We start from the raw sequence: 24,302 nt of genomic DNA, 5'->3' as shown, positions 1-24,302 counted from the left end.
ATACATATGTCCTGGGCAGTGAAATGCAGGACTTTAAACAATTTGAGAACTATATAAAAATTCATCACTGTATAGTGGAATGGTTGAAGTTTTCTAATGGATGAAGTGGGGTAAAGGCATATAGGGGTAAAATGGTTCTAATTTCATTTATGAAACAGTGGGTTCTGAACTGAGTGCTGTTACTGAAGGACAAGATCTTAAGCTTGTGATATATAGCTCTGAGGAAATGTTAGTAGCAGCTAGCAAAGAAAATCAAATACTACCAATTATTCTGAAAAATCACTGTGCAAGCCACAGCCTAAATGTGTTGTGTGAGTCTAGTCCCTTCACCTAAAAAGGATAGACTAGAGCTATAAAAGTTGTGGAGATGGGCTACAAAGATGATCTGTCAGTATTTAGAATGACTGAGCTTGCTGAGAGTTGTCACTCTGAAAGAGAGACAATTGCTTGATGAAGATGGAGGGTGAGATAATGATACCTGTGAAGTCATGAGTTACACAGAGTGAATAGTGATTCTCTCTGTTCTCCAGTTCAGGGCTCAGAATCCATCAAATGTACCTAGCAGGAGCCAGATTCAAACAACTAAAACAAGAAAAGTGCTTGGCTCTTTATGCACCTTGTGGAGCTCATTGGCAAAAGGTGTTGCAGTTGCTAAAGGTGATGCAGCCACAGGGGATCACTGCAAAGTGTATGAGGAGAAATGTATTAAAGTTTATGCAGTTAATGAAGTTCACAGGACTGTATCAGGCTCCAGAAGTCCTCTGAGCTGAAAACAGCTGGCAACTTAGAGACTGTGAAGGAGAACATGCACTTTTGCTTGCCCCAATATCAGCCTTTCTTACTTACACACTTTAGGCCTTTGTGAGAAACAGGATACTGAAGTGAATCTTTGATATGGCCGAGTAAGGTCATTTGTGTGTTTTTCAGTGAAAAATAATAAACTGCCTGAACTGTTTTGAAGTATAATTGTTTAGCTTGTTTAGCAGTATGTATAGTTTTCTACCCTAGAATTCTTAAATCTGGTGTTATGTTTTTTGATGTCACAGGATTTCCCAAATGTTGAAAGTGACTGCATTCCACATGTAGTTTAGGAGCTTGAATTTGTATTGAATGTGAGGAAAAATCACCAATAATTATTTTTTTTTTAAATTTCAGGAATGCGAGCAGCAAAAATCAAAAGAAGAAGAGTTTCTACAATCATTTCATAGATGGAAAGACGAGGAAAGAGAGAAATTTGCTGATCAAATAGAAAAAGTGAAAGATATGTTTACAAAAGAGCTTAAGGACTTACATTCAAGAAATTCAACCTTAGAAAATGTAAGCAATTTAAATTTTTGAACATTTTAGAGCATGAATCCCTTACAATAGATGGCAGTGAATTTCACATATTTGAAGTGTGATATAGTCATTGTAAAGCTCTTCCTACAGAACTCTTAAAAATAATGATTGAGTGGTAGCTCTAATTGTATCTTTGTATACAGGTATTTTATTAACAGAACTTCAGGTTGTGGGCCTTTTTATTTAAAGGATTGCTTTGTATGAATGAATGATCCCTTCATCAGTTATGTCAGTTTTTTTCTGTACTCCTCAGCCTTTGAATGCCTGTTTATAGGTTAGTAGATATTGTTGTGGTTGCTGCATGTTAAGTATCCTTATGTTAATATTTTCACAAGTGGTGTGGAGGACACTAACCACTGCATTACTGTCCTGACAGAATTAATTTGTTTTCAGCACATGCTTTGGAAATGTTCACTAGCTAGAGAATCATGAAAGTATGGCTGGGTCAGAAATCAAATCTGCATGGCATTACCAGAGCAGCTTACATTTTGCAGCTGCTAGGTCCTGTGTACTTTTACAAGTCATATTTATTTTAGATGTAGGTATTATTGATGACGTGAAATTTGATAAATGCTGACCTTACATGAAATGGGAGAAATATCTGATGCAATCTCTGCATAACTGTGTTTAAAGAAAATTTTGTATTCCTCCTCCCTCCTATTAGCAACTGTTAGAATTACAAAAGTCCAATATGCAACAAAAATCCAATTTAGGAACACTGAAAGACAGCCATGAGTTTACAGAGGAGAAACTTCATCATCTTCGGGATCATCCATATGTGGTTAAACTTCTGGAAAAACAGGTAACACTGTAACTTAATATATTGCTTTTGACAGATTACTTGCTTTCTTTTTATTTTTCTTCATCTCTGAGTAGGATATGAAATCCCTAATTAAAATTTTCATTATTTCTAATGCCAAAAATATCTGGTTTTAAAGATTTAATACTATTTAATACTATCCATATAATGACAAACAAGGATTTATTTTCTTTATCTTTTATAAATGAAGTAATTCTCGCTTATTTATTGATATTCTCTTATTCTTTATGATTAAGCATATCTGTCTTTGCCAAGTGTGGTGGCAGTTCAATTCCAGAAGGCTCTAACAAAGCATTTATGTTTACCCATCTGTGAGGCCACTTACAGAAAAATTGGAATATTCCATTTCCCAAAATGAAAATTAGGAAACTTCCTAACAGGATTTTCCAACCTGTGCCTTTTGTGTTCTTTCAAGGTTTTTGGGATGTGAAGGCCTTTGTTTACTGCTGGTATTATACAGAAGTTTGATCATTTCTGTGCAAAGATGTACAAAACTTACTTTGGCTTTATGTTTTTTTTTTTTTTATTTCACCAAAGAAAATTGGCTTCACTCTAAAACTCGTTTGTTAATGTTGGGGTTTTGTCATTATTATGGAAAATATGTTGTAAATGAGTGTTCAAAATTACATTCTTTAGGGGAAAACCCCCTGGTCTTACTACTCTTTCTGTTAATACCAAAGTATCAAAATGCTTGTGTATTTCTCACTCACAGTGACTGCATATACAAATCAGAGGGAAAATACAGTTTCTGGAGTGACTGGTAGGAAAACCACACTCAGATGTATAAATCAACTGTTTTAGGCGTTAAGTACTGGGTTACTCAAATTTCATCGAATCTGTCATCTTTTTAGTATTTATGCTTTATTTAGAAAAAATAAAGCTGCATATATCAAATTCAATGTGTTGTTAACAAGAATTAACATGGATTTCCTCTATGCAGGAAAAAAAGTGGGTGTCTTGTATGCAAGCCAAGTGTCATGACCATGAGACAGAAACGTCCCTGGTAAGTGGCACAGCTAACCACTTACACCTAAAGGAGACTTTTTTTTAATTTACTCTTTCAGTAGTTCTTGATATGCTCTAGTACATCTGCCAGATATCAAGAGTTTATAAGAGTATGTCCTCTTAGCTGTATTTATCATCTCTGTGTTTCTGTTACGGTAGGATCTTGGTGTTTCAGTTAACGCCAGGGTTGAAAATGAATTCATCATTTCAGAATCTGAAAAAAAAAATGAAACTGTGTCTGTCTTTTGAAGAGCTTACAGCTGTTTGTGTGAGCACTGTATTATACAGTATTTTCTATGTTATGTGGCTGAATTGTTGAGATATGACTTGCCAACATGTAGCTTTCATCCACCCTGTACCTACCATGGACCTATGGCATATGTCTCAGTCTTTTTTTTCTCCTTCCTATCACTTCTCTATTGCTTTTTCTGTTGTAGCTTTCTAATGCAGAATCTGTTCAGCTTTTCCAGGAGAAAACACCATGGGATTTTATTTTGCATCAGTTTATATATTTTACTATACAAAGCTTTATTCCTCAGATTTCTTTTTACATCTGCATTTCTTTTTAATCTCTTTGCTGCTTTGTTTCTCTTGCTTCTTTTCCTTTCATTTTCCTTTCATCTGCGTGACCATGTAAGAACTGAGCAGATCATAGTGGTCTGACCAATGCTTCTCCTCCTCTGGCAAGAAAACACTGGGGATGAACCATGGAACAGTCCCCAAAAAGGATGTAGTTAAAGATACACCCACATACAGTGCAAGAATAGAATAAGGGCGAAGTAATGTAAGTATTACTTTTGGGATGATGCACCTAAATAATGTTCCCTTTCTTCCACATTTGGAGGTAATATACTAGGTTTATCATACAAATTCACGTATCACCTCCCTAAAGTATCATTGTTGGACACTATTTACAATTAAAACATTTTTATAGATCTAGACACTTTTTCCCGCAATCTTATTTTTAGGCAATCTCAGCAATGTGTGTATGTTATTTTCTTTATATTGAGATTTAGGTAGTCTTCCTTGTGCAATTCGAAAGTGATCCAGACAACTGTTCTATGATTTATACAAGTCCTAGTGAAGTCACAGAAGACATCAGGTTTTTGCTGAGGAAAAAAAATGTTAAAAGTATCTAAGCATGACACTTGCTTGTTTAGACTTTGTAGCATTAAAATATTTTGTATAGTGTTAATATGATGTTACTTTTCTTCTAATTGCTTTCTAGCTACGGTCAGAAGTTGAGAACACCAAAACATCAGCGAGGGAAGACCTGAACAGAAATAACATCTTTTACAGGAAGAGGATAGAAGAACTGGAGAAGAGGCTTCAGGAGCAGAATGATCTGATTATTAGTCAGAGGAAGCAGGTCTGTTTTGTGAAACACTGTTTCAGAGAGCACAGGACACAGAGAAACACTCTACTAGCATTTGGGTCTTGATATTTCTCTGACTGCATATTCAATGTTTGCAGTTTGTAATAGTATTGCTGGAGTGCTTTGGTAAGGCTTTGGAAATTATGTTGATAAATAAGAATAGATCTGGAAAAGAGACGCAGGAATGTACCAGGAATTAAAACACATTTGATAAAGAAAGGCTTAATAAACCAAACTTTTTTTGATAGTGAAAAGGATGTAATCATAACGGGATCTAGTGTTTGAAATCTGAAAATAATTACTTCTCACACTAAAAATAAAGTATCATATTCATTACTGTGAGAATAATTACTTGAAATATTGCCATGTGAAATGTAACAAGACCAAGTGCCAGATTCTCCACCTGAGATGGGGTAACCCTGCTTATACCCACGTATCGGGGAGCAAGAAGCTGGAGAGAAGTCCTGCAGAAAGAGATCTGGGGGTTTGAGGTGATGTCAAGTTGAATGTGAGTCAGCAGTGCCCTGGCAGCCACAAGGGCCAGCCATGTCTTGGGGTGCATCAGGCACAGCATCAGCTGGAGATGAGGGAGGGGATTGTCCTGCTCTGCTTTGTGGTGCTGCCTCACCTTGAGTCCTGTGTGCAGTTTGGGTGCCTCAGGGTAAGAAGGGCACCAGGCTATTTCAGTACATCCAGAGGAGGGCAAACAAGGTGATCAAAGGTCTTGAGGGCATTTTAGGAGGAGCAGCTGTTGTTACTTGGCTTGTTCAGCTTGGAGAAGAGAAGGCTGAGAGGTGATCTCATCACAGCCTCAAGGGGGGCAGTGGAGGAAGATGTGCTGATCTCTCTGGTGATCAGTGATAGAACACAAGGAAATGGAATGAAGCAGGGAGATTCAGATTGGACATTAGGAAAGGGTTCTTCACGCTGAGGGTGGTTGGGCACTGGAACAGGCTCCCCAGGGAAGTGATTGTGGCACTAAGCCTGTCAGAGCTCTTGGCATGTCTGGACAATGCTCTCAGGTTTGAGTTTTAGGTAGTCCAATGAGGGAATTGGACTTGATCCTTGTAGGTCCATTCCGGTGTGAGATAGCCTATGATTCTATGTTTGGAAATGAATTGGTTTTGCCTAAAATAAGGTTTTGTTGAAACATAAGTATAGATTTTTAGAGGTGATTGGTGAGGGAAGATCTGGGTAGTCTGGAGTTTAGACTATGGCATGAATATGTGGCCTGTTCCTCTATCAGATAGTGCATTCTTTGTAAATCTGATTTTACACATTTTGCTTGAGATTAATGTTAAACTTATACTTGAATGCTTAAAGAATGGAAACACAAATAATAGCTTTTGCATCTCCACCTTCACAAATTTTATAGCTGGAGAAATGGAGGACAATCATAGTTTAATTTCCTTCAATCAAGTGACCTTTGGAAAGATAACAGTATGACCACAGATGTGTAATAGGTTCAGGGGACTCCAAGTTTGGTGTTTGTGAAATACAGTTGTGCAGATCTACATTCTCAATCCCTGCAAAATAGAAGGGCTTGAGAAATAGGTAACACTTTTGCAGAATCCAAACTTAATGGACAATGAATAGAGGCACTACTGGCTATAACCAAACTGATAAATAAAAGAGGATCAGGGTCCAATATTTGTGCCAGCTCCATCTGACAGTGGCTGTGTGTTTGATGAATGAATTGTGTTCTTCTTCTCTTTGGGGAATTGGAGTGCATAACATTGTTTTAGTGATACAGGATTCACAAGTTTCCTATTTTCTTTAGATCACATTACAGACAGAATATTTCCTTTACTCTGTTAGTTCAGTGCTTGTCCTGGGGTGTCACATAGATAAACCTGTAAAGCAGAGAGGAGAACTGTTCATGCATTTAAAATCAATGTGCAATTAAACACTCCAGTGTTTCCGTGTAGTGGAAGCCAGGCTTGCAAAATGGGATATGAATTGCTGAGGAAGAAAGTATTGAAACTCTTAAGTGCTGAAGTGGCCCCTAAGTCTGCTCTCATTTGACTTAATAACAAGATGTACAAAGCATGAGTGGACATCAAGACAACACAAAAACATTCATTAAGCATGAACAAAATATATATTGGACACAGATGTAGTATTTTTCTCCCCAAATCATAACCCATAACTTCTCTTATGGAATAGTACTGAAACTAGGTATTTCATGCTAAATGTTCATTCTAGATATTGATAATTTACATTTGTATCTATTCATGTATCTGTGTTTTCTACTTTAGATAAGAGAATTGTCTGTGAAACCAGCTCCAAGTGTTAAAACATATGATGGTGAGTACAAACTGTAAGAAAAAACAGACTTAGTTTCTGATTTCTGCAGCCTAGCTGAAACAAATATAGACATCAACCTGACTAACAAAATACTGAAATAAAATCAGTACTGGAAATGTATTTGTTTTTCACACAGTATCTACCTGTTTCTATGCCATGATTTACAAAGATCGTGCTTTATGGCTGTAAAGACTTCTAATGGACAAAGTTGATTGCTTGAGTCGTGAAGAGATGTAAAATAAAACAACTTTATTTTGTATTATGTAAAGAACTTCCAGATTTGTTTTATGAAGTATAATTTAAATTGATTTTTTTTCATGCTTGACTGTCCTTAGGCTGCAGAACTCACAAAAGGGAAAATAGTGAAAGAATAGACGAAACGGATTAACTTGTCAGTTAAGACACAGATGTTCAAAGAATGTTAAGAACTCTTATATTTATGTCTGTGCAATACTTTAACATCTGAAGTCTATTACAAATAGCTAAACCTGATAATAGTGTTTCAGGATATTGTCCTGCACTACAAACACCCATATGGGTTAATGCTGCAGTTGCCGTGACTTGAAGTAAGTTTTTTGCAATAGGTGATGACTGCTGAATTAATTGTGATCCCAGTTTGGAAACCATTTTTCTTTATTAACAAGACACTGGCTTGAACTGAGTCAAAGAGCAGGGAGTAGGTTCAGACTGAGGAAGGCTGTGTGGCTTTTCAGCTCTAGCTGGTCATATTCATTCACACTGAAGCACAGACAAGTAAAAGTCCATGGCAGATTTACTCCTAGCCCCAAGCTGATCTGAGCAATGTAGGATTGAAGCTTAATTCACTCCAAGGCTACACCCTATTCATGATCTATAGATGTATGAGTGTTTGCACTCATTGATGTCGCTTGTGGATGCTGCAGATCCTCTCTGGGGAATACAAGCCCTGGTCAGGCTGGTCTTGACTAAGTAGCTTTGGGCCAAGACTTCTTCCCTGTGACACAAAAGGCAGCATGCACTCGTGACCAAAAAAATGATCAAGTTCTAGTCCAGTGATGATTTAGTTAGTAGTTTCTTTTCCTGATTCTAGAAGTGTTAAAAATGCTAAGCATACATAGAGATGTGCTTTTATGTTGTGAAGGAACAGTTTTTACTTTGTAAATGTTTTGTTTATTTTTTGCCCATTAATGTCAAAACATAACTGATTTATAAATATGATTGAATATTGCTATATTTAAGAATCTGTATTTGTCTGTTACTATTCACAATAATACAATTTTATTATTTTTTTTACTATTATGTTATTTTAGTGAACACTCCTGTAGAGCGTCTTCAAGAATCTAAACCAACTCCATCAATTCCCCCACCTGGTAAGTTTTTTTCGATAGGTCCAGATCCACTACTTTCAAATCTAACCCTTTCTTTTCTCAGATCATAGGTTTGTCAAATCATTTGTTAAATCATTTCTCAGATCATTTGCTTTTGTCAAATCATAGGTCTAAGAGTAGTTATATTGAAAGAACATAATTTCTATGTCAGAGTTGAGAATTTCTATGAAATAATTATAAGGATGCACTACTGAGAAGAATAAATTAAAAACAAATTAAAATAATCTGAGAATATTTCCTGGAATAGTTATATTATTGAATCACTTAGATGAAATATATTGAGGAAGAAATTTGTGTTTTCTAATGGAAAATATGCTTATACTGGATAGGTACATTATATGCATATACTGGATAGGTACATGCATCTGCTGGAGTTTGTATAGGGAAACGTGGAGATGTTTGTTTGCAAGTCTTGAAATACTGTATTTTTCATGTGACTTCAAATGGCAAGGAGTAAAAATGCAGAAAAATAATCAAAATAGACATTATTCCGTTGTAGTTCTTCCAGAGTATACCTGTGGTTACATATAGATCATTATTTAGGTATTTTAACTTCTGGCACTGTGGTGTCCTTTAGAAGGGGAGGGGGGCAAGGGAGCTATATTTACATTGTTTGGTACTTTGTGAAAATAGTTTTGTGAAAGTAATTTTGTTTTTTTAATCAGTATGCAAATTAATGGAGAGTTTTGTTACTATACCAATATTCTGTGATTAACTAATTCTTTATTTTTCTTTTAAGTAATGAAAAACAAGCAAGCATAGTGTTTAAAAACAGTTTATTGATTTGAATTGTAGTTGAATAATGTTTTTTTTCCTGATTATTTCTCTTAGTTTTTAAGCCTGTCACAGGAGACTAAATGGAATTTGTCGGTGAAAAATTTAGATAATTTTTCTTTCTCACCAAATACAAAAAATTCTGAAAATGCCTCTGTGGAGAAAGGGTGTTATCTATCAAGCTTTTGATAACTTGATGAGGAATGAAAAACTTGTGCAGTGCTCATTTTCGACTATGTGACAAGACAAGAATTAGTTAAAAAAGGAAAATTGAAAAATAATTGCTAATTATTCTATGGTAACATTATTTGAATAATACAGAGATTTCTTTCTAAACTATGCAAGGTTTAGTAGTTCATTGCTTGTAGCTTCCTAAGTTAAACTATATGGATGAATACTGTGTAGCCAAAAGTAATAGTATATGAAGTATAGAGAATTAGCAATAGCATTTTGAACAATTAATTCTTTTTAATTTAAGCCAGCCTCATTACACCAAAACAGTTGTAGTCTGGTTCTGGCTAAGAAGTGTCACAGCATATAATTTAGCAATTGTCCTGAATTTAAGTTTTATGAAGATTATTGCTGCTAAACACTTACACACCAAGATTGTGAAGCATTAGTTCCTTTGTGCATTTGCTTTCATTTATACTAAGCACATTTTCTGAGGAACAGTCCTGTGAACATTAGTATTTTTTGTACTCTCACAATTTAAATCAGCTCATTCAGATCTTTCATGGTTTCTTGCTGCTTCAAATATGAAGTTTGTGACATCTTGTGAAACTTCTCAAGAAAGAAAAGGCTATTCCTGCCGTTGATACACAAAAGATTCACCATCAGTTTATTATGAAACCTCAAAGAAGGTGTTCCTTTCAGATTCCTTTGCTGATTACTATTTTATTTATCTCTGCAGGTCTCTCTGTCTGTCCCCTTTCTTCCCTTCTGGATTGTTTTTTAAACTTGCCTTACCTAATTTTCTGGAGGTTAGCAGAAGTTATGGTGTCTTTCCCGAAGTTTTCAGGACTCCTCAAGGGATTGACTTTCTGAATTAAGACATCATGGCTGCATCTCATGCCTTTATGAAAAGGAAAGCACTTCCTGGTAACTTGTGTAGACAAATTTATTTAGCACAGATCATCTTATAATTGCTTGCATATAAAATATCTTCATTCTTTTTTTTTAATTCTAGAAAAGGCTCCCTAATGTGAACTTAAGTACACTTTTCAAAGCCACTCAGGTGCTTTTGCATCCTAGTATTCATTCTGCACATCTTAAATCTGTGTTATGAAAAGATACCCAAGTTGCAAATGTGAGTTACCCTAGGTGGAAAGTAGGAGAATGACTATGTTAGTCTCATGTTAGTCTGATGTTAATGTTCCTGACTTCTTGTGAGAACTAGTAGAGCACCTTAAATGCTATTCTGGCTCAACATTCTTCTGTTCATTTCTGAGCTACCTGTAGGGTTTTGTGCAGATATAACTTAGGTCTTACTTTCAAAGATTACTTCAGTCTCACAAAAAGACAACAGATTAATTACAATTTATTTTTTTAAGTAATATTTTAAAATTAGGCTTTGGCTTCTATATTACTCTTGAAATGTTGATACTTGTTCAATATTTAGTCTTAGTTAGGTCAATAATATTAGGTGGAATTGAAGACAGTAGTTAAAAAGCAAAGCTACCAATTAGATTGTTCATTAAAACCTGTGTCTCAGTCTGTAAACATGGTGTGGACACCAAGGCTCAGCTATCACTAGGGACATAGCTGAAGCATCTGAGGAAAATTAGGTTAAAGTACTTACTCTTAAAGTACTTACTCTTTCTAGACAGTAAACAGAGAAAAGGGGCACCTTCAGAGTTTGGTTCAGCTGAACTAAGATCTGAATGCTCTTTGAAGTTGCCTGTGTCCCTTCGATGACTGTAGATGGAGTCTGAGGTGACTGGGCTCCTAACTTAGGGGCCTCAGGTAAGTGTCAAAAAAAATCATACTTAGGAATATTGGTTTAAAATTAATATTTCTGCTCCTTGCGTGCAGTATGTGGCTTTCTATTGATCGGTTAGGAGAAAAAAATATATTAAGTGTATTAATTGAGAAACAATGGTCCAAATTACAGGCATCACAGATTAGGTCTGGCAGCTCTTTGTATGTGTAATTCGAGTATAAATTAAAGGAGCAGGAAATAAATGTAGCCATGGCTTACATTTTACATATTTTCCTAGGTTGTTACATTGCAAGTGCAAAGTGCTTACTGTAGATGACACTACACCATAGGTAAATTTATTGCTTCTGTTCAGGCTAAAAGTTTTTTAGCATTTCATATTTTAACATAAATATATGGGATTTCTTCTTTAAATGTTGGCCAGAAGACTGCTTTTCCCATATTACTGTCAGAATATTTTTAACTTGTAGATAAGAACAGACAAATAATATATGATATGCATGAAACATACACAGCCTGAATCCTTCATTATTGTTAAATATATTTTCCTGTTCCACCTGTGTAGAAATTGTCTTCAAATGCTCTTTAAAACAGATATTTAATTGTTTCTTAAAGTATGCTGGGCACATAATTTTTCAGAAATATAATTATCCACTGAGAAATTAAGGTAACCTGTACTTTTGATACATCTCATCTGTGTCTCCACACACACTAGCTGGCAGAAGAGATACTCTGGAAGATATGGGATGATAGACACACCTCTGCTGGCCTTAATGATGGCTAGAATATTTGATGATATTTAGTATGTGATGATAGATGGCCAGAAGAAGCCCTTCTCTGATAAACATAAGGAGAGGACTCCTTAAGGGGGGGGGGGGTCATCTCCACACCTGTCTGTAAACCAGAGTAATGGTTTTTCTTAAATGTGATTCCATTGTGATGTTTAATAGATATCTCTTAGAATGTGTGTGCAGTGAAGAGAAAGAAAAGGCTTGTTTACATAAGGGAAGTTGGTAATTTCAGGTGTTGCACTCCCTCCTGCCTTAGCATTTGATCTCTTCTGTTGCCATGCAGTGAACATTATTACACATAACAGTAATGCATCTTAGGTCTGCTCATGCAACTGTTCTTAGTAATTCCTGGTTTTTCATCTCTTCTGTTTCTGGTACACTGAAGAAGAGAAGCATGTACCTTTATGCCTGATCAGCAGACCATTTTCAGGTCTGAGTTCTGGGGACTGGGATTTTCCTGTTACATTAAGTCACCTGGCAAGGGCTTGTGCAGAGATGAGTCAGCCCCTTTAAGCAGAGAGCATTTGAGCAAAGTACAGGTAAAACAAGCATAGATTAAATCCAACTACACAGCAACTGCCTTACTGATTGGTAAGTTCAGCCAATGCAGCTTGATTACATCTCAGTGCCCATGCAGCTTAATTAAATCTTCCCAGAACATTTCATCTGTGCTTCAGGCTATGTCCTTCTAGACAGACACATTTCAGGCTTTTGGGAATGATTCCAAACTGTGTCTGAACACTGTTTTGGAGGAGCTTAGTTGGTGAAGGGCAGTGGTGTGCCAGGAGCAGTAATGTGGAGGGTCGTGTTCCAGTGCCCAGGAATGCTCTGGCCACTGGTAAATTTTACAGCCTTAGAGATTGAAAGATCAGAAGCCCATTTGTCTCTCAGAGTTTTGCTTTTAAATGTTTTCCTAAGATATCTTGGTATCTTGTTAATGACTTGTGATGGTAAAAGAAGCATTTTTTAAAAACTTCTTATTTAGTGCAAGTTCTGTGGGAGCAAATCTTAAGTCTGGTAATTGGCTTGGAAGAGCAGGTGAGAGGCTGAAAATCACCACAGGCATGGAAAGCATGGAGAGCCCAGCTCTCATACCCGAGCATTTATGCCACCAGATTTAATCCCCTTTACTTGAGGAATATTGGAGATGTGGCAGTGTCACTTAGCTCCAAATGCTCATTTCACTGTGATTACCTGTCACAGAGCATCCATGTTTGTACCTGGTGTACAAGATATGCCAAAGAACATCTTCGTGCAGCATCACTCCTCCCCTTCTACCCATAGAGCATAACAACCATTTATAGTGCAAGAGGTTTTGTTGTGAAGGATGGGAAAAATGCATGTAGGCCCAAAATACTGATCAATAAATTGTTTTCTCTTATAATGCCTGTAGTTGAATGCTGAAAGTACAGTTTACATACCTGTTTTTATTGTAAACCCTACAAGACACTCAAGCTCTAGTTTTCATTGATAGCAATTAATTTATAGAAGGTGAATATTAACATTTTAAAAACCTGAATTGGTCTACATATAATAATTTTCAAGCATGTCTTATAAATTAATAAAGTTGTAAATAAACTGTAGTCTGACTTCATTTTGTGAAGTCAGAAGTCAATTGTACCTGACAGCCTATAGAATGAAAAATTCAGCGTGTTTAGGAAGCTGTTTGCAGCACAGACATTTCAAGAATTCTTTAAAACACATGATAATACTGAATCTTACACAATTGGAGTGAGTGAAGATTTTTGAAATTGTTTTCTTGGGAATTATCCCATATATATAATTTATATATATATATATATAATTTATATATATTATATATATACACATATGTTAAATCTCTGTCTTGCACATATGGACTCAGTACTTAATAACTCTCTGGAAAGTGAGTTAATATATTTTTCTATATATTTTTGAGGTTTACTTTGTCCATTTCACTTGTCTTTTTTAAGTATAGAATTGCACATAAACAATATTTTTAAATGCATCCTAAAAAATGTCTTTTTATGAGAAATTAGCATCAATATTGATTTATGTAATCCTAGGTGGCCCTGTCATTGTAGATGTCTAAAACTACCCTACCTGGCCTACCTGGTGTCATTCCAGAAGTTGTGTGATGTATCAGTCAACCTTGCACTGACAGCTTAAAACTCTGATGTGTCTGGGATGACACCATACACCTGTGTTTGGACAGCAGAATCACTCCTGAAGTGACTATTGGATTAGGGTCTCCTCCACAAAAATGTCCCCCTGAGGCACTGAAGAGTCATGTTGCAGTGGGTTTGTGATGGTTAAGCAGGTTGTCAGCAATCAAGAAAGTTGACATCGGTGTGGTGGTTTTTTTTCTGACTTTCCCTCTCTGGACCTTGACCTTTTTCTGTCCTTTTTGTCTGGTGTTCCTGTTCTTCCTCATTATTAGAGCAGGCACCCTTGGTGCATATGCTGGAGCCCATAGAGGAGCTTTCAGAAGAGGAAAAAGGTAATGATTGATTCAGCTCAAAATATGCTGGCATGCGTTTCTTGAAAACAAAAAATATTATTTGATACCTACAGTATTTTTCATTGTATTTCATTATATTTGTGTGATTTGGGTGGGAATGTTGTTTGTGTCAGTCTCCTGTTTGCTATTGCTTATAAATATTATGATTTCCTTATCCAAGTTCAATGTTTTTATGAAAATCTGGCTAATTTCTTTAAAACAGTCACATGTCTAAAGGGATTTGAACTAAGCAGATCAAAAATTATGGGTAAAAGCCCCTGACTAGGAAATTTTTGTGCTGACACTATTGCAATATGAGCTCACTCCCTTTTTAACTCTGCATAAGAGGATGAAGAGTTCAGGTGGAAGGAAGTTGATGGTGGAGGTTGGAGCTGCCAGCTTTCATGAATGCATCACAGATAATTTTACAGGTAATCTGACTTGCACCTACCCATAAGGAGCCACAGCTGCAGCCAGGGTTGTGCAATTCAGAATAAAGTTACATAGCCTAGCATTGGCAGCTGTTGTGTCTTTTCTGAGGAGACCGTGGAGAAGGCCACATTTACAGTGAGAGAACAGAAAGCACTGGTTCATCCTGCATGGTGTTCTTCTCCTGAAGGCAGCTAATAGTGAAACACCAAATAAAAATCTCTTCTGTGTGTGAAAATCAAAATCAGTCTTGAACCCTACAGCCAGTGAGTTTAAATTTCAAAGGAATGATGCTGTTTTGAAAACAAAATCATTGTTTGAGTACGTCTGTGTGTTAGGAGGTTTCCCCAGGGAAAATCCAGTGCCTCTGAACAATCTGAAATAAAGACTGTTTGCATTTTTGCCGTTCCTTCTGCTGTTTCTCTTGCTTGCCATCTTCTCTCTTGATGGATTGTCTTTGTTTCTTCTGCTGTGCCTAAAGGCATGGCCTGAAGTGCATAAGAGAAAAGAAAGAATGCAGTCTGAAAAGATAGACCAAGATTTTTTTGGGTTTGATGACAGTCATTTGTAAGGGAGAGTGTGAAAATTCTTGACTCAGAACATAATTTTCTAGGATTATGTAGGAGCTGAGACAGTGGACCAGATGTAAGGTCCCTTGTCTCAAAAGTTAAATCTAGTATTTGGGGATGAATAAGAAAATAATAAATAATTAAATTATTAAATAAATTATTATTAATAATAATAATTAAATAATTGCTCTGGCAAAGAGGATTTGGCTTGAGTTAATTAGCAAGAATTGATATTGTCATTAATTAGGATAATGCTGGATAGTCTTGTTACTCTTATTAGTATTTAGTAATTAGGAATTTAAAAATGAGTTTAAATGTATCTGGTTTTTTGCAAGGATTAACATTGGAAAGAGGTAGGATTTTCAGAAGGCTCCTGGGAATCTTCCACTTTAAAATGTCTCATATATGGCTTTCTGGGAGGATTTTTTACTGCATAGTGCCATCTTGTCCTGAATGGGGATCATCAGATAGCCCTGTGTTTCCTCAAGACCAATTGTTTGCCTCTTCTAGGACTCAGTTCTCCAGATAAATCAAATTTTTAATGTCATCAAATCAAAGTTTTAATGTCATCTCTGTCAGGTACTGAGTTGTCCACACAGTTCCCAAAACCAGGTGAGATTTCAGCCTGATTATGTCCTCCTCAACACAGATCTAATAGTATGGCGGATTGGACTCTCAATTTCCATTACCTATAGTTCTTTCCAGGACCCCATGGGAAGCCAGTTTCTCAAAACTGCCTAATATGTCATTTGTGCATCTTGAGGCTTTTTTGTCTCCTCTTTAGGGTGCTTGTCTTTCCCTTAAAGAAAAATGAAAAGTAAGTGGAACTGCTTTCTAATAAGCTGTCATTGTTTACAAATAGAAAAAGTGGCACATTTGTTTAAAAATATAATATTTGAAAGTCACAATATGGAATTATGCCTTCATTCCTGTCCTTGTCTATTGGGTGGCAGATGACTTTGCTGCCCTGTAAGGCATACTGGGAAGACAAACTCCTGCCCAAGATTTTCCTGTTATTTCAGGGGAATTGGGAGTGTGGTTTACAGCTTTCCTGGGATGTTTTATACCCCTAGCCAGCTCTGCTGACCACTGCCAGACAGAAGCAGCCATCATGGTTCCACAGGTTATCGCTTCCTTTACTTTAAGTGGCATTCAGTAAAATTTTGTCTTGCCAGTGACAGTTTTACAGACAGGTTTTAAATGTGTTTTTCTTCTTTACTCTCCTCTATGACCCAATAATACTTTGTCCTAACTTAAATGTCTGTCTTCATTTTAGATGGAAGAATCTGTCTAGATGATTCTTTATTGCTTGCATAAGAGTTTTTTATTGACATAAGTGTCATTGTTGACACTTAAAGCAAGGAAAAGATATAGGAACTTTTTTGTCTGCTTTTAAGTATGTATGACGTCACAGACTTGCATAGAAGAAAACACGACACTGAACTTTGTCCTTGGAAGATTTTTGAAGATGGCTATTATCCATCATGTATTTTCTGTGAAACAGTCTGCCCCAAACAAGGTTTTGTCTTTACCAAGACTTTCGAAAGTGTTACAACTTTGCAAAGGTTTAATTTCAGTAGGTGATTTTATCAGAGAATGTCACATTGCTTGAAACTTTTCTTAAGAAAAAGTTTGTAGTATTCTTGTTCTAATTCCTGCTAGAATTCAGCTTTTCTTTGAAATACCACATTTAGAGAACTTAAGTATAGAAGATAGTCTCTATCAGAAGTTTTCAAGTACAATGCTAAAAGTAAAGATCTTTGTTCCCAAATATTCAGCGCTGTATCTTTACAGTGATTCTGTAATGAGCAATAAGATACTTGTGATGGTGAGTACAATGTGCAGAGGTACAAATTCCAAGTGAGCTGGCTTTTGTAAGCTAGCCCAGTATTTTGAAAATTACACAATTCCAGGTAGATAAAAAGTGCACATATAGGTCTATGCTGGTTCTAAAGAATGCATGCTTAAGTGCAGTTTTTAATTGTCTCATGTAATGTGGATTTTAAAAACATCTCTTAACAGCATTTTTCCTTCTTATTTCAGAAATTGAGAAAATTGATCTAAAACCAGACAGAAGTAAGCACTATTTAATAAATGCTCTGAAGTCTGATCCTTCTTTAACTAAAGAATTGCGAGTTGTTTTGGAGCAAGCTCTGGAGGAGAAGCTGGAATCCTTGGGAATTAAAGCAGTAAGATATTGAATTATTTAAAAGAAGGGTAATCTTTGTACCACTTTTCTTCTGTTCTCTTTCACTCCTGTACTACAGTTCTCAACCTATAAAATTCAAAGCTAAATTTCCATGTTTTAAATAACTGTAATTCCTTAACCAGTAACCTGAGGGGATGGCCATCAAATTACAGCTGTGGAGGATATGGATACACTTGTGGGCAATGTTACCAACTTCTGTGATTTTTCTACAAGCTTTATGATATCTGAAGCCTGAAAGAGTGTTTACAGTACAATTTGTTTCCTTAGGGTGTTCGTGGAATATCAAGTGATCGCTTAAATAAAATTTTGCGAGCTATTGAATATGCCAGAGAACGCAAAGAGAAGCATGAGCCCGCCATTCAAGGGATTCGAGAGCGCCTTGAACGTCAAGTTGGCCTTCGGGTTGAAGAGAGATCATCATCTTCTAGCAGAGCTGATGCCTGTGCTCATCTTCCTGGTGAAGGTTACAGTGCATTTTGGGCCTTATTTCATTGTCTTACATTTTATTTAAACTGCTGTTTAAAGTTATTTAAACTGCTGTTTAAAGTTTTATTTGACAACATTTCTGTATAGCTGCTTTCCTGCTTTTCCATATCAACATTCTATATAGTTATGGACAACTAAACTGTTTTCTTTAAAGGGTTCTTGACATGGTGTTTAACAGCAAGTATCTTAGTTCTGGCAAGATACATAGTGTTGTGTTGGGAGTGTAGCACTTTGGCAGCAAATAAACCCCCTTTCTTTCCTGCTGGTCCTCACAGATCTGAAGGGCTGAATATGGCTGTGCTTAATTTCTGATTTTAACCAATTCAGCATTTGAAGTCTGATCATGTTCCCAGGTGCACCAGTAATGTGGGTCGCAGTCTGAGTCTGGTCTTGTTTTGTGATCCCAGATTCGCCAACACTGACACCTTAGCCTCAATCCCTCTTCCCTGGCTGACTGCAGTGATGAGGGTCATCCAGCCTTTGCCTGATAACCTACCATCCCCTCAGCATGCCATCATGGCCACATAATCCCTTAGCTACACATCTCTTGGCATATCTCATGGAAGTCCCTTCATCATGTATCTCATCGCTGTAGGCCTTGTTCCTGCATTATCCACCCTGTGACTACAGAAACACCTTCAATTTGGTGCCCCTATCACACCTGTTTAATGGATTTTTGGGGGGTCTCTGTAGAACAATTGCTCATACCTCTCCCCCACACCTTTCATTATGCCACACCCAGACTGTATATGTTTCTGACAGATCATTATCCAGATTTTTATGTGCATGTCTATGATAAAACCAAAACATATTAGAGTCAAGATTAACATAGCAACAACAGCATTGTATTTTATTGAAAATTCCTCTAGCTGTGAATGACCATCTGAAGAGGGAGTCTGACCACTGATGCTGTCCATCTTCCTTCTTACTGTATTCTTAATGATGTCCTAGGTCAAATTGATTAGATGCTACCAGCACTGAAATTCCCTGTCAAATTCAGTGGCATTGAGGTTGCCTTTCTAATTTCAGTGGGCAAAGTACCCTCATCTCCTTCCCTTATATTTGCTGCCACAGTAAATTTCCCAAGTGAGAAGTGTGGAGGAATTAATGTTGCACTCTAGTTACCGTAGTTATTAGCTTCCATAGATAGAAGTGAGGGTCTCCACCCTGCAGGTCAAGCTTGTTGATGTGTGAACCAAATTTGGTTCATGATGGCCATAGTTGCTTCTACAACAAGAATAAGCAGTCCTCAGATGATTAACTTGATCTCCAGTGAAGATGTGCTGGCATCATTCTCAGTATCATTCCTGGAAAATGAAAGCAATACAGCTTTCATTGGGGTTTGTCCAGACAGGTTATCTCTTAGTGGCTCAACTTGTTTAATGGCTTGGACTGATGATTAAAGTCCCCTTTCCAGCTCAGAATATCTCTGTTCTGTCTCTTTCAATGCAGTTGGGCTGAATCTCTCTGGTCCATCAGGGCCAGTGTGAAACAAGCTGCAGTGCCATGTTCTCAACAGAATCCCATTCTGCTGTAATAGGGTCCCTGGGGGGGTTGTGGGACAAAGCTCCAGAGCTGCTTCATGTGTTGCTCAGTCCACTCCCATGACTTTCCCTTTTTGAGCAAAATGTACAAGGGATGGGCAATAATAGAGAAACCAGGGATGTTTGCACCAATATCCTAAAATTCCCATTAACTGTTGTAATTCTTCTAATCTAGACAGATTCTACCTATGTTCTATTTTTCCAAGGTATCAGAAGCAGCTCCTTTAATCTGTCAGGCTCTGAGGAACTTAATCTCCTTTGTGCCCTTGACACTTGGATGTAGGAATGTCTAAACCTAAGGCTGTTAACCCATTCTTCCCCTTTTCTGCTGCACGCACAACCTCCCTGGGGCCTTCTCCACCTGGTATTGTATCGCTGTGTTGCAAAAGTGTAACTACAGCTCCCACACTGGGTACATGAACAAACAGTCTGTTAACGCTAGGTCTGGTCACATTCCAAAGAGCCAGTCTATCGAATTATGTGGTTTTTTGGATTGCTAGAAGTATATATACACACATATTACACATACATATATGTATACATACACACATGTATATATATATATATATATACACATTTGTATATACGTTTATAAACATTATCTTTTGGTAGTTGTTTATAGCACTAACAATACAATTGCAATCACAAGCTTAATTTCCTGGACCTGCTGTAAAGCAAGGGTTTTTTTTTTTTCCAAATTGCTGCACTTTTTAACCCAAATCATGGTAACTCTGAACTGCTTGGAAGAAAAGAATTGCATTTTTTCTTCTTTTTTTGTGAAACTATATTCTGTAGCATCTTTAATTGTAGATATTAAATGGGAAAGATATTGAATGTTGATTGTGTGAATGACATAGATAACTTTTCTTGTAGAAAAACACAAGTGCCACTCATTGGGAATTTCCTCGCTTGCCACACCTCCAAAACCATCCAAGTGGTCTCCATCAGCTGTCCGCCCACCTGGACAAAGAGCAATCATCCCTGACTATAGTTCTACACCAAAGTAAGAGATGCCATTCTAAAAACACTCATCCCTCATATAACAGTACTATGGGTTTGGGGTTTTGTGGCTGATGTGAACATTTCCTCAATTGTAAGAACTGAGGAAAGAATTCACAAAACTTCCATATAAGCTTTATGCTTGCTATCAGTCTTGAAATAACTTGTCTCATTATTTTTAGCCCCAGGAAGATTCTTGGAAGTGGAGCTTCCAGAAAGACATCTAGCATCACGTATGTTTTGTTTCCTTGCCTTTTTGAAGACAACATTTTTGTTGACATGTTTGCCACACAAAAACTATTATTAAGCTAAATTCATAAACATCATCTGGGCTGCATACAATCATTTTTTGATTTAAAGTGTTACTCCATTTGAGTGTGTTATTATAATCCCCGAAAGATAGCATGTTGTTCTTTCGGCATATGTATTCTTTGTTGTGGTTGAGAAAAAGATATTCAATAAGATCGATAACTTTGTTTAGTTTTTCTCTTAGATGCTTTTTCTGACTGTGTTAATAGCATTTAGAGACCTTGGGGACCTAATTTTGTTGTTTATTGATATTTTCATAGTGCAGCCAAAATGAAATACAATATTCCATGTTCCATTCACAACAGGTGCATTACTTTGACACTTCCTGCACTGAAAAATTCCCACATCTAACTGTTGTCACAAGAGACTTTCTGTGGCACAGATTCCTTGACCCTGAAATTTGCTCTACCTGCTGATGCATGAAAGCCTATCTGTGTTTGCCTGGCAAGACTTGTTTTATATTGGTCTCTTGTTTTGTAAGGATGGTTGCGTAAATGGAAAGAGCCATGTGTGTAAAAGAGAGCATTTGGGATAACTTTCTGAATTTAATTAGCAGCGTGATTTCTTTTAATTTTTTCTTTTAAATAGTTAAAATTTAGGGGAGATTCTGTCATTTTGCACTAGGAAAAATGCACATTCTTGGAAAGGAAAATGCAAGGAAGCTTAAACGTGTATGCGTTGATGCATGCACTGAAACCCAGTAAGTGCTCATATTCCATGTGTTTTTCCTTAGAACACCACCATTCAGTTCAGAGGAAGAAGCTGATGAAGATGATATGAAACAGTCTTATGTAGCACCAGAGGCATTGCAAAAGCAGTCAAAACCATCAAGCAGCATAGTCCATGCTTTTCAGAAGCCTTTTGGCAAAAGCAATGGGGATGGGATGGAGGAAAATGGACCTCAAGAAACTGGAACACCTGCCAAAACTTCTAAAGGTTTTTCACTGCATTTGTATATGGATGTTGTAACAGCTGTGCATGATTTTGCATTTCATGGTAATATTTTTGTGTTAGAAAACATAGTGAAGGCAGACTACCTAGTCTTGAGAGTGTATATCTATAGGTAAACACTATGTTTTTGCTAATGTATTTCTGTTAATGTATTACTTAAAGATGTGTATCATGCTCTTCTATATAAATGCAGGGAGAGACACAATCTTTGTCTCAGAGAGACATCTTTTATTTATTTTTACTTTGAGGAAAATTTCTAGAGGGTTTACAGTAAAGTCCCTCCTTGCGAATGGAAACTGTCAATTTAATCTTTTTCTGAATTTTAGCAACAGTTATTCAAAAACTGACCAAACAAGTTGGAGAGAGTCTTTCTAACCATGGAAGTAAGAACAAACCAGCTGGAGGAATTAATGTTGCACAGGCATTTACTAAGAAAGAAGGAGTGAAAGAACCAAAGGTATCACTTTTAATATGCTGCATTATTACATTCAGTAATTGAACTATATGTATGTTGAATTTTTTTTTCACGCTGAAATCATCTTGATGCAACAAAGAACTTAATTTTCCAAGGCAGCTTTGGAATTACAGCTAAGTAGTCTTTTTGGGTAGACCAGCACTGGTGTAGCAAGGGACCAGTGGCAAGTTATTTCATCCACTCTGCTTTTTTAGCTTATGCCTTGATTGGTTTGGATCAGTACAGCTCAAAGTTTGGGCATGGTATCATTCTTATCTTCTATTCCAGCAGCATAGAGAGTCCTCCTTTACTTGTTTTCCTAGTGTCTTGTTTTGATTTGCTTATCTAATATTTAAAAACATTATTTCTAGAGCTTTATCTAATATGGGTCCCTTAAATACATTTTAATGAGAGGACAGATTCCATTGGTCTTTGTTCTGCATCAATCCACAATCACTAACTGCTTTCAGACTGCATCAGATCTGTTGCTGCCCATTGAGCATGGCCTGTGTTCACCAGCAGAACACTAACATAATAGACTCTTTACCCCTCAGGTTCCTAACATCCTGGTCTTCTCCTCAGTTTAGAGTTTTATAATTGGTAAACCATTTTGCTGCAATTTCGGGTCTTTGCTTGGACAGTTTTTAAAAGGAATAAAAGTTGCTTCAAATGAGACGTCAACAGCAGATACTGATTTTATTTCAGTTTGAGTAGTTGTTACTAGATTGAAGTAGACAGACAGGTACTAGTTCTAGCATTCAATACAATATTTTTTCACTAAATTAGCAAATAATAATTACTGAAAATCTTGTTATCTATAATAAAACTGATACCCTAGGGCTTCCTGATTGTGAGTTAAATCTGAAACTCATCGCTCCCTCCAGAAATGGTGACACTTCTATTTCATTTTCCAGAAAGGAGTGATTGTCCTAATCAACTTTGGCCATGAGGATGGCATAACCATATTTAGCCTGTGTCCTTGTAATTGCCATTGATGACACCTAAGTTTTTCATTGATTGTGTGGGAGCTGCAAATTGCACCAGACTCAAAATTATCAACGCAGACATGACTATTACAGTGCAATTTTCTATCTAGCATTATTTCCAAATTCTTTGTAGTGTCAGATTTTTCAACACCACAAAGTGCTCACAGTTAAATTGGCAGGATGATTTTGTAAGGATTTTTAGATGGTGAGCCATTGTGTTCAGGAATCTGGGCTTCAATGGCAAAGACTTGTAGCAAAATAAATCTCAAAACCTATGTTTTAAAAACGCCATGTTTTTCACTGGTAAATCTCCCTTCCCACATCTCTCAAGCCCCTGAACCTTAAGGCAAGTACTGGGGGAATGAAATCCATCCTATTGTGGTAGAAGGTTGAGTTTGAGACCCCCAGAGTAGACTGAACTTATATAAATCCATGTGACTCAATGAGTTGCTTCCCAGAGTCCTAAGGAAATTGGTTGATATAGTTGCCAAGCCATTCTTCCATAATAATTGAGAAGTCATCACAGCTGAGTGTAGTCTCTGATTGAAAAAAGTCTCTAATTGAAAATAAATCTATTTTCTTTAAAGTAAGAAGGAGAACCCTGGGATTAACTACTGGCCTGTTAATCTTACTTCTATGCCCAGAAAGATCATGGAACAGATCCTTCTGGACAGAAAATTAGACTATAATGAAAAGACAGTAGGTTTCAGTTAGATATTAGGAAGAAATTCTTTACTGTGAGGGTGCAGATTCTTACTGTGAGGCACTGGAACAGTGATGAGAAACTGTGGATGCCCCATCCCTGGCAGTGTTCAAGGTCAGGTTGGAGAGGGTTTTGAGCAACCTGGTCTAGTGGAAGGTTTTCCTGGCTGTCGTGGGGGAGTTCAACTGCATGATCTTTGAAATCTCTTCCAACCCACATCTTTCCATCATTTTATGAAAAATATTGTTGCTATGATTCATTTAGAATACATTGTGTCCCTATTGTGTCTTGTATGGACACCAAGAGTTCAGAATAAGCTTATGAAACCAGGGCAGGCACTGCTACTTTTTTCTGCAATCTTTACAGAAGAACCATCTTGTATACTTTAGTAATTATATGCATATATTTATGCCCATATTTATATATTTAATGTAGATGTCTTTATATAAGTCTTTGAGTTAATAAAACTGT

At 36.8% G+C, this 24,302-nt stretch overlaps 1 protein-coding gene across 1 annotated transcript in view; it reads left to right on the top strand.

Annotated features, from left to right (window-relative positions):
- Positions 1-24,302, top strand: part of DZIP1 (DAZ interacting zinc finger protein 1) — a 37,790-nt gene that overhangs the window by 10,088 nt on the left and 3,400 nt on the right. The window contains exons 6-18 of the mRNA XM_066545111.1: positions 1,156-1,317; positions 2,003-2,140; positions 3,099-3,161; positions 4,392-4,532; positions 6,797-6,845; positions 8,135-8,194; positions 14,133-14,192; positions 17,234-17,379; positions 17,667-17,862; positions 20,303-20,432; positions 20,611-20,661; positions 21,471-21,673; positions 22,015-22,145. Coding sequence (XP_066401208.1) covers positions 1,156-1,317; positions 2,003-2,140; positions 3,099-3,161; positions 4,392-4,532; positions 6,797-6,845; positions 8,135-8,194; positions 14,133-14,192; positions 17,234-17,379; positions 17,667-17,862; positions 20,303-20,432; positions 20,611-20,661; positions 21,471-21,673; positions 22,015-22,145 — 1,530 coding nt within the window. The remainder of the gene's footprint in view (positions 1-1,155; positions 1,318-2,002; positions 2,141-3,098; positions 3,162-4,391; positions 4,533-6,796; positions 6,846-8,134; positions 8,195-14,132; positions 14,193-17,233; positions 17,380-17,666; positions 17,863-20,302; positions 20,433-20,610; positions 20,662-21,470; positions 21,674-22,014; positions 22,146-24,302) is intronic.

Source organism: Molothrus aeneus, chromosome 2 (genome assembly GCF_037042795.1).
Source record: "Molothrus aeneus isolate 106 chromosome 2, BPBGC_Maene_1.0, whole genome shotgun sequence".
In the NCBI taxonomy this organism is placed as follows: Eukaryota; Metazoa; Chordata; class Aves; order Passeriformes; family Icteridae; genus Molothrus; species Molothrus aeneus.
The sequence above is the reverse complement of the archived record's forward strand: the minus strand, read 5'-3'. Positions and strand labels throughout refer to the sequence as shown.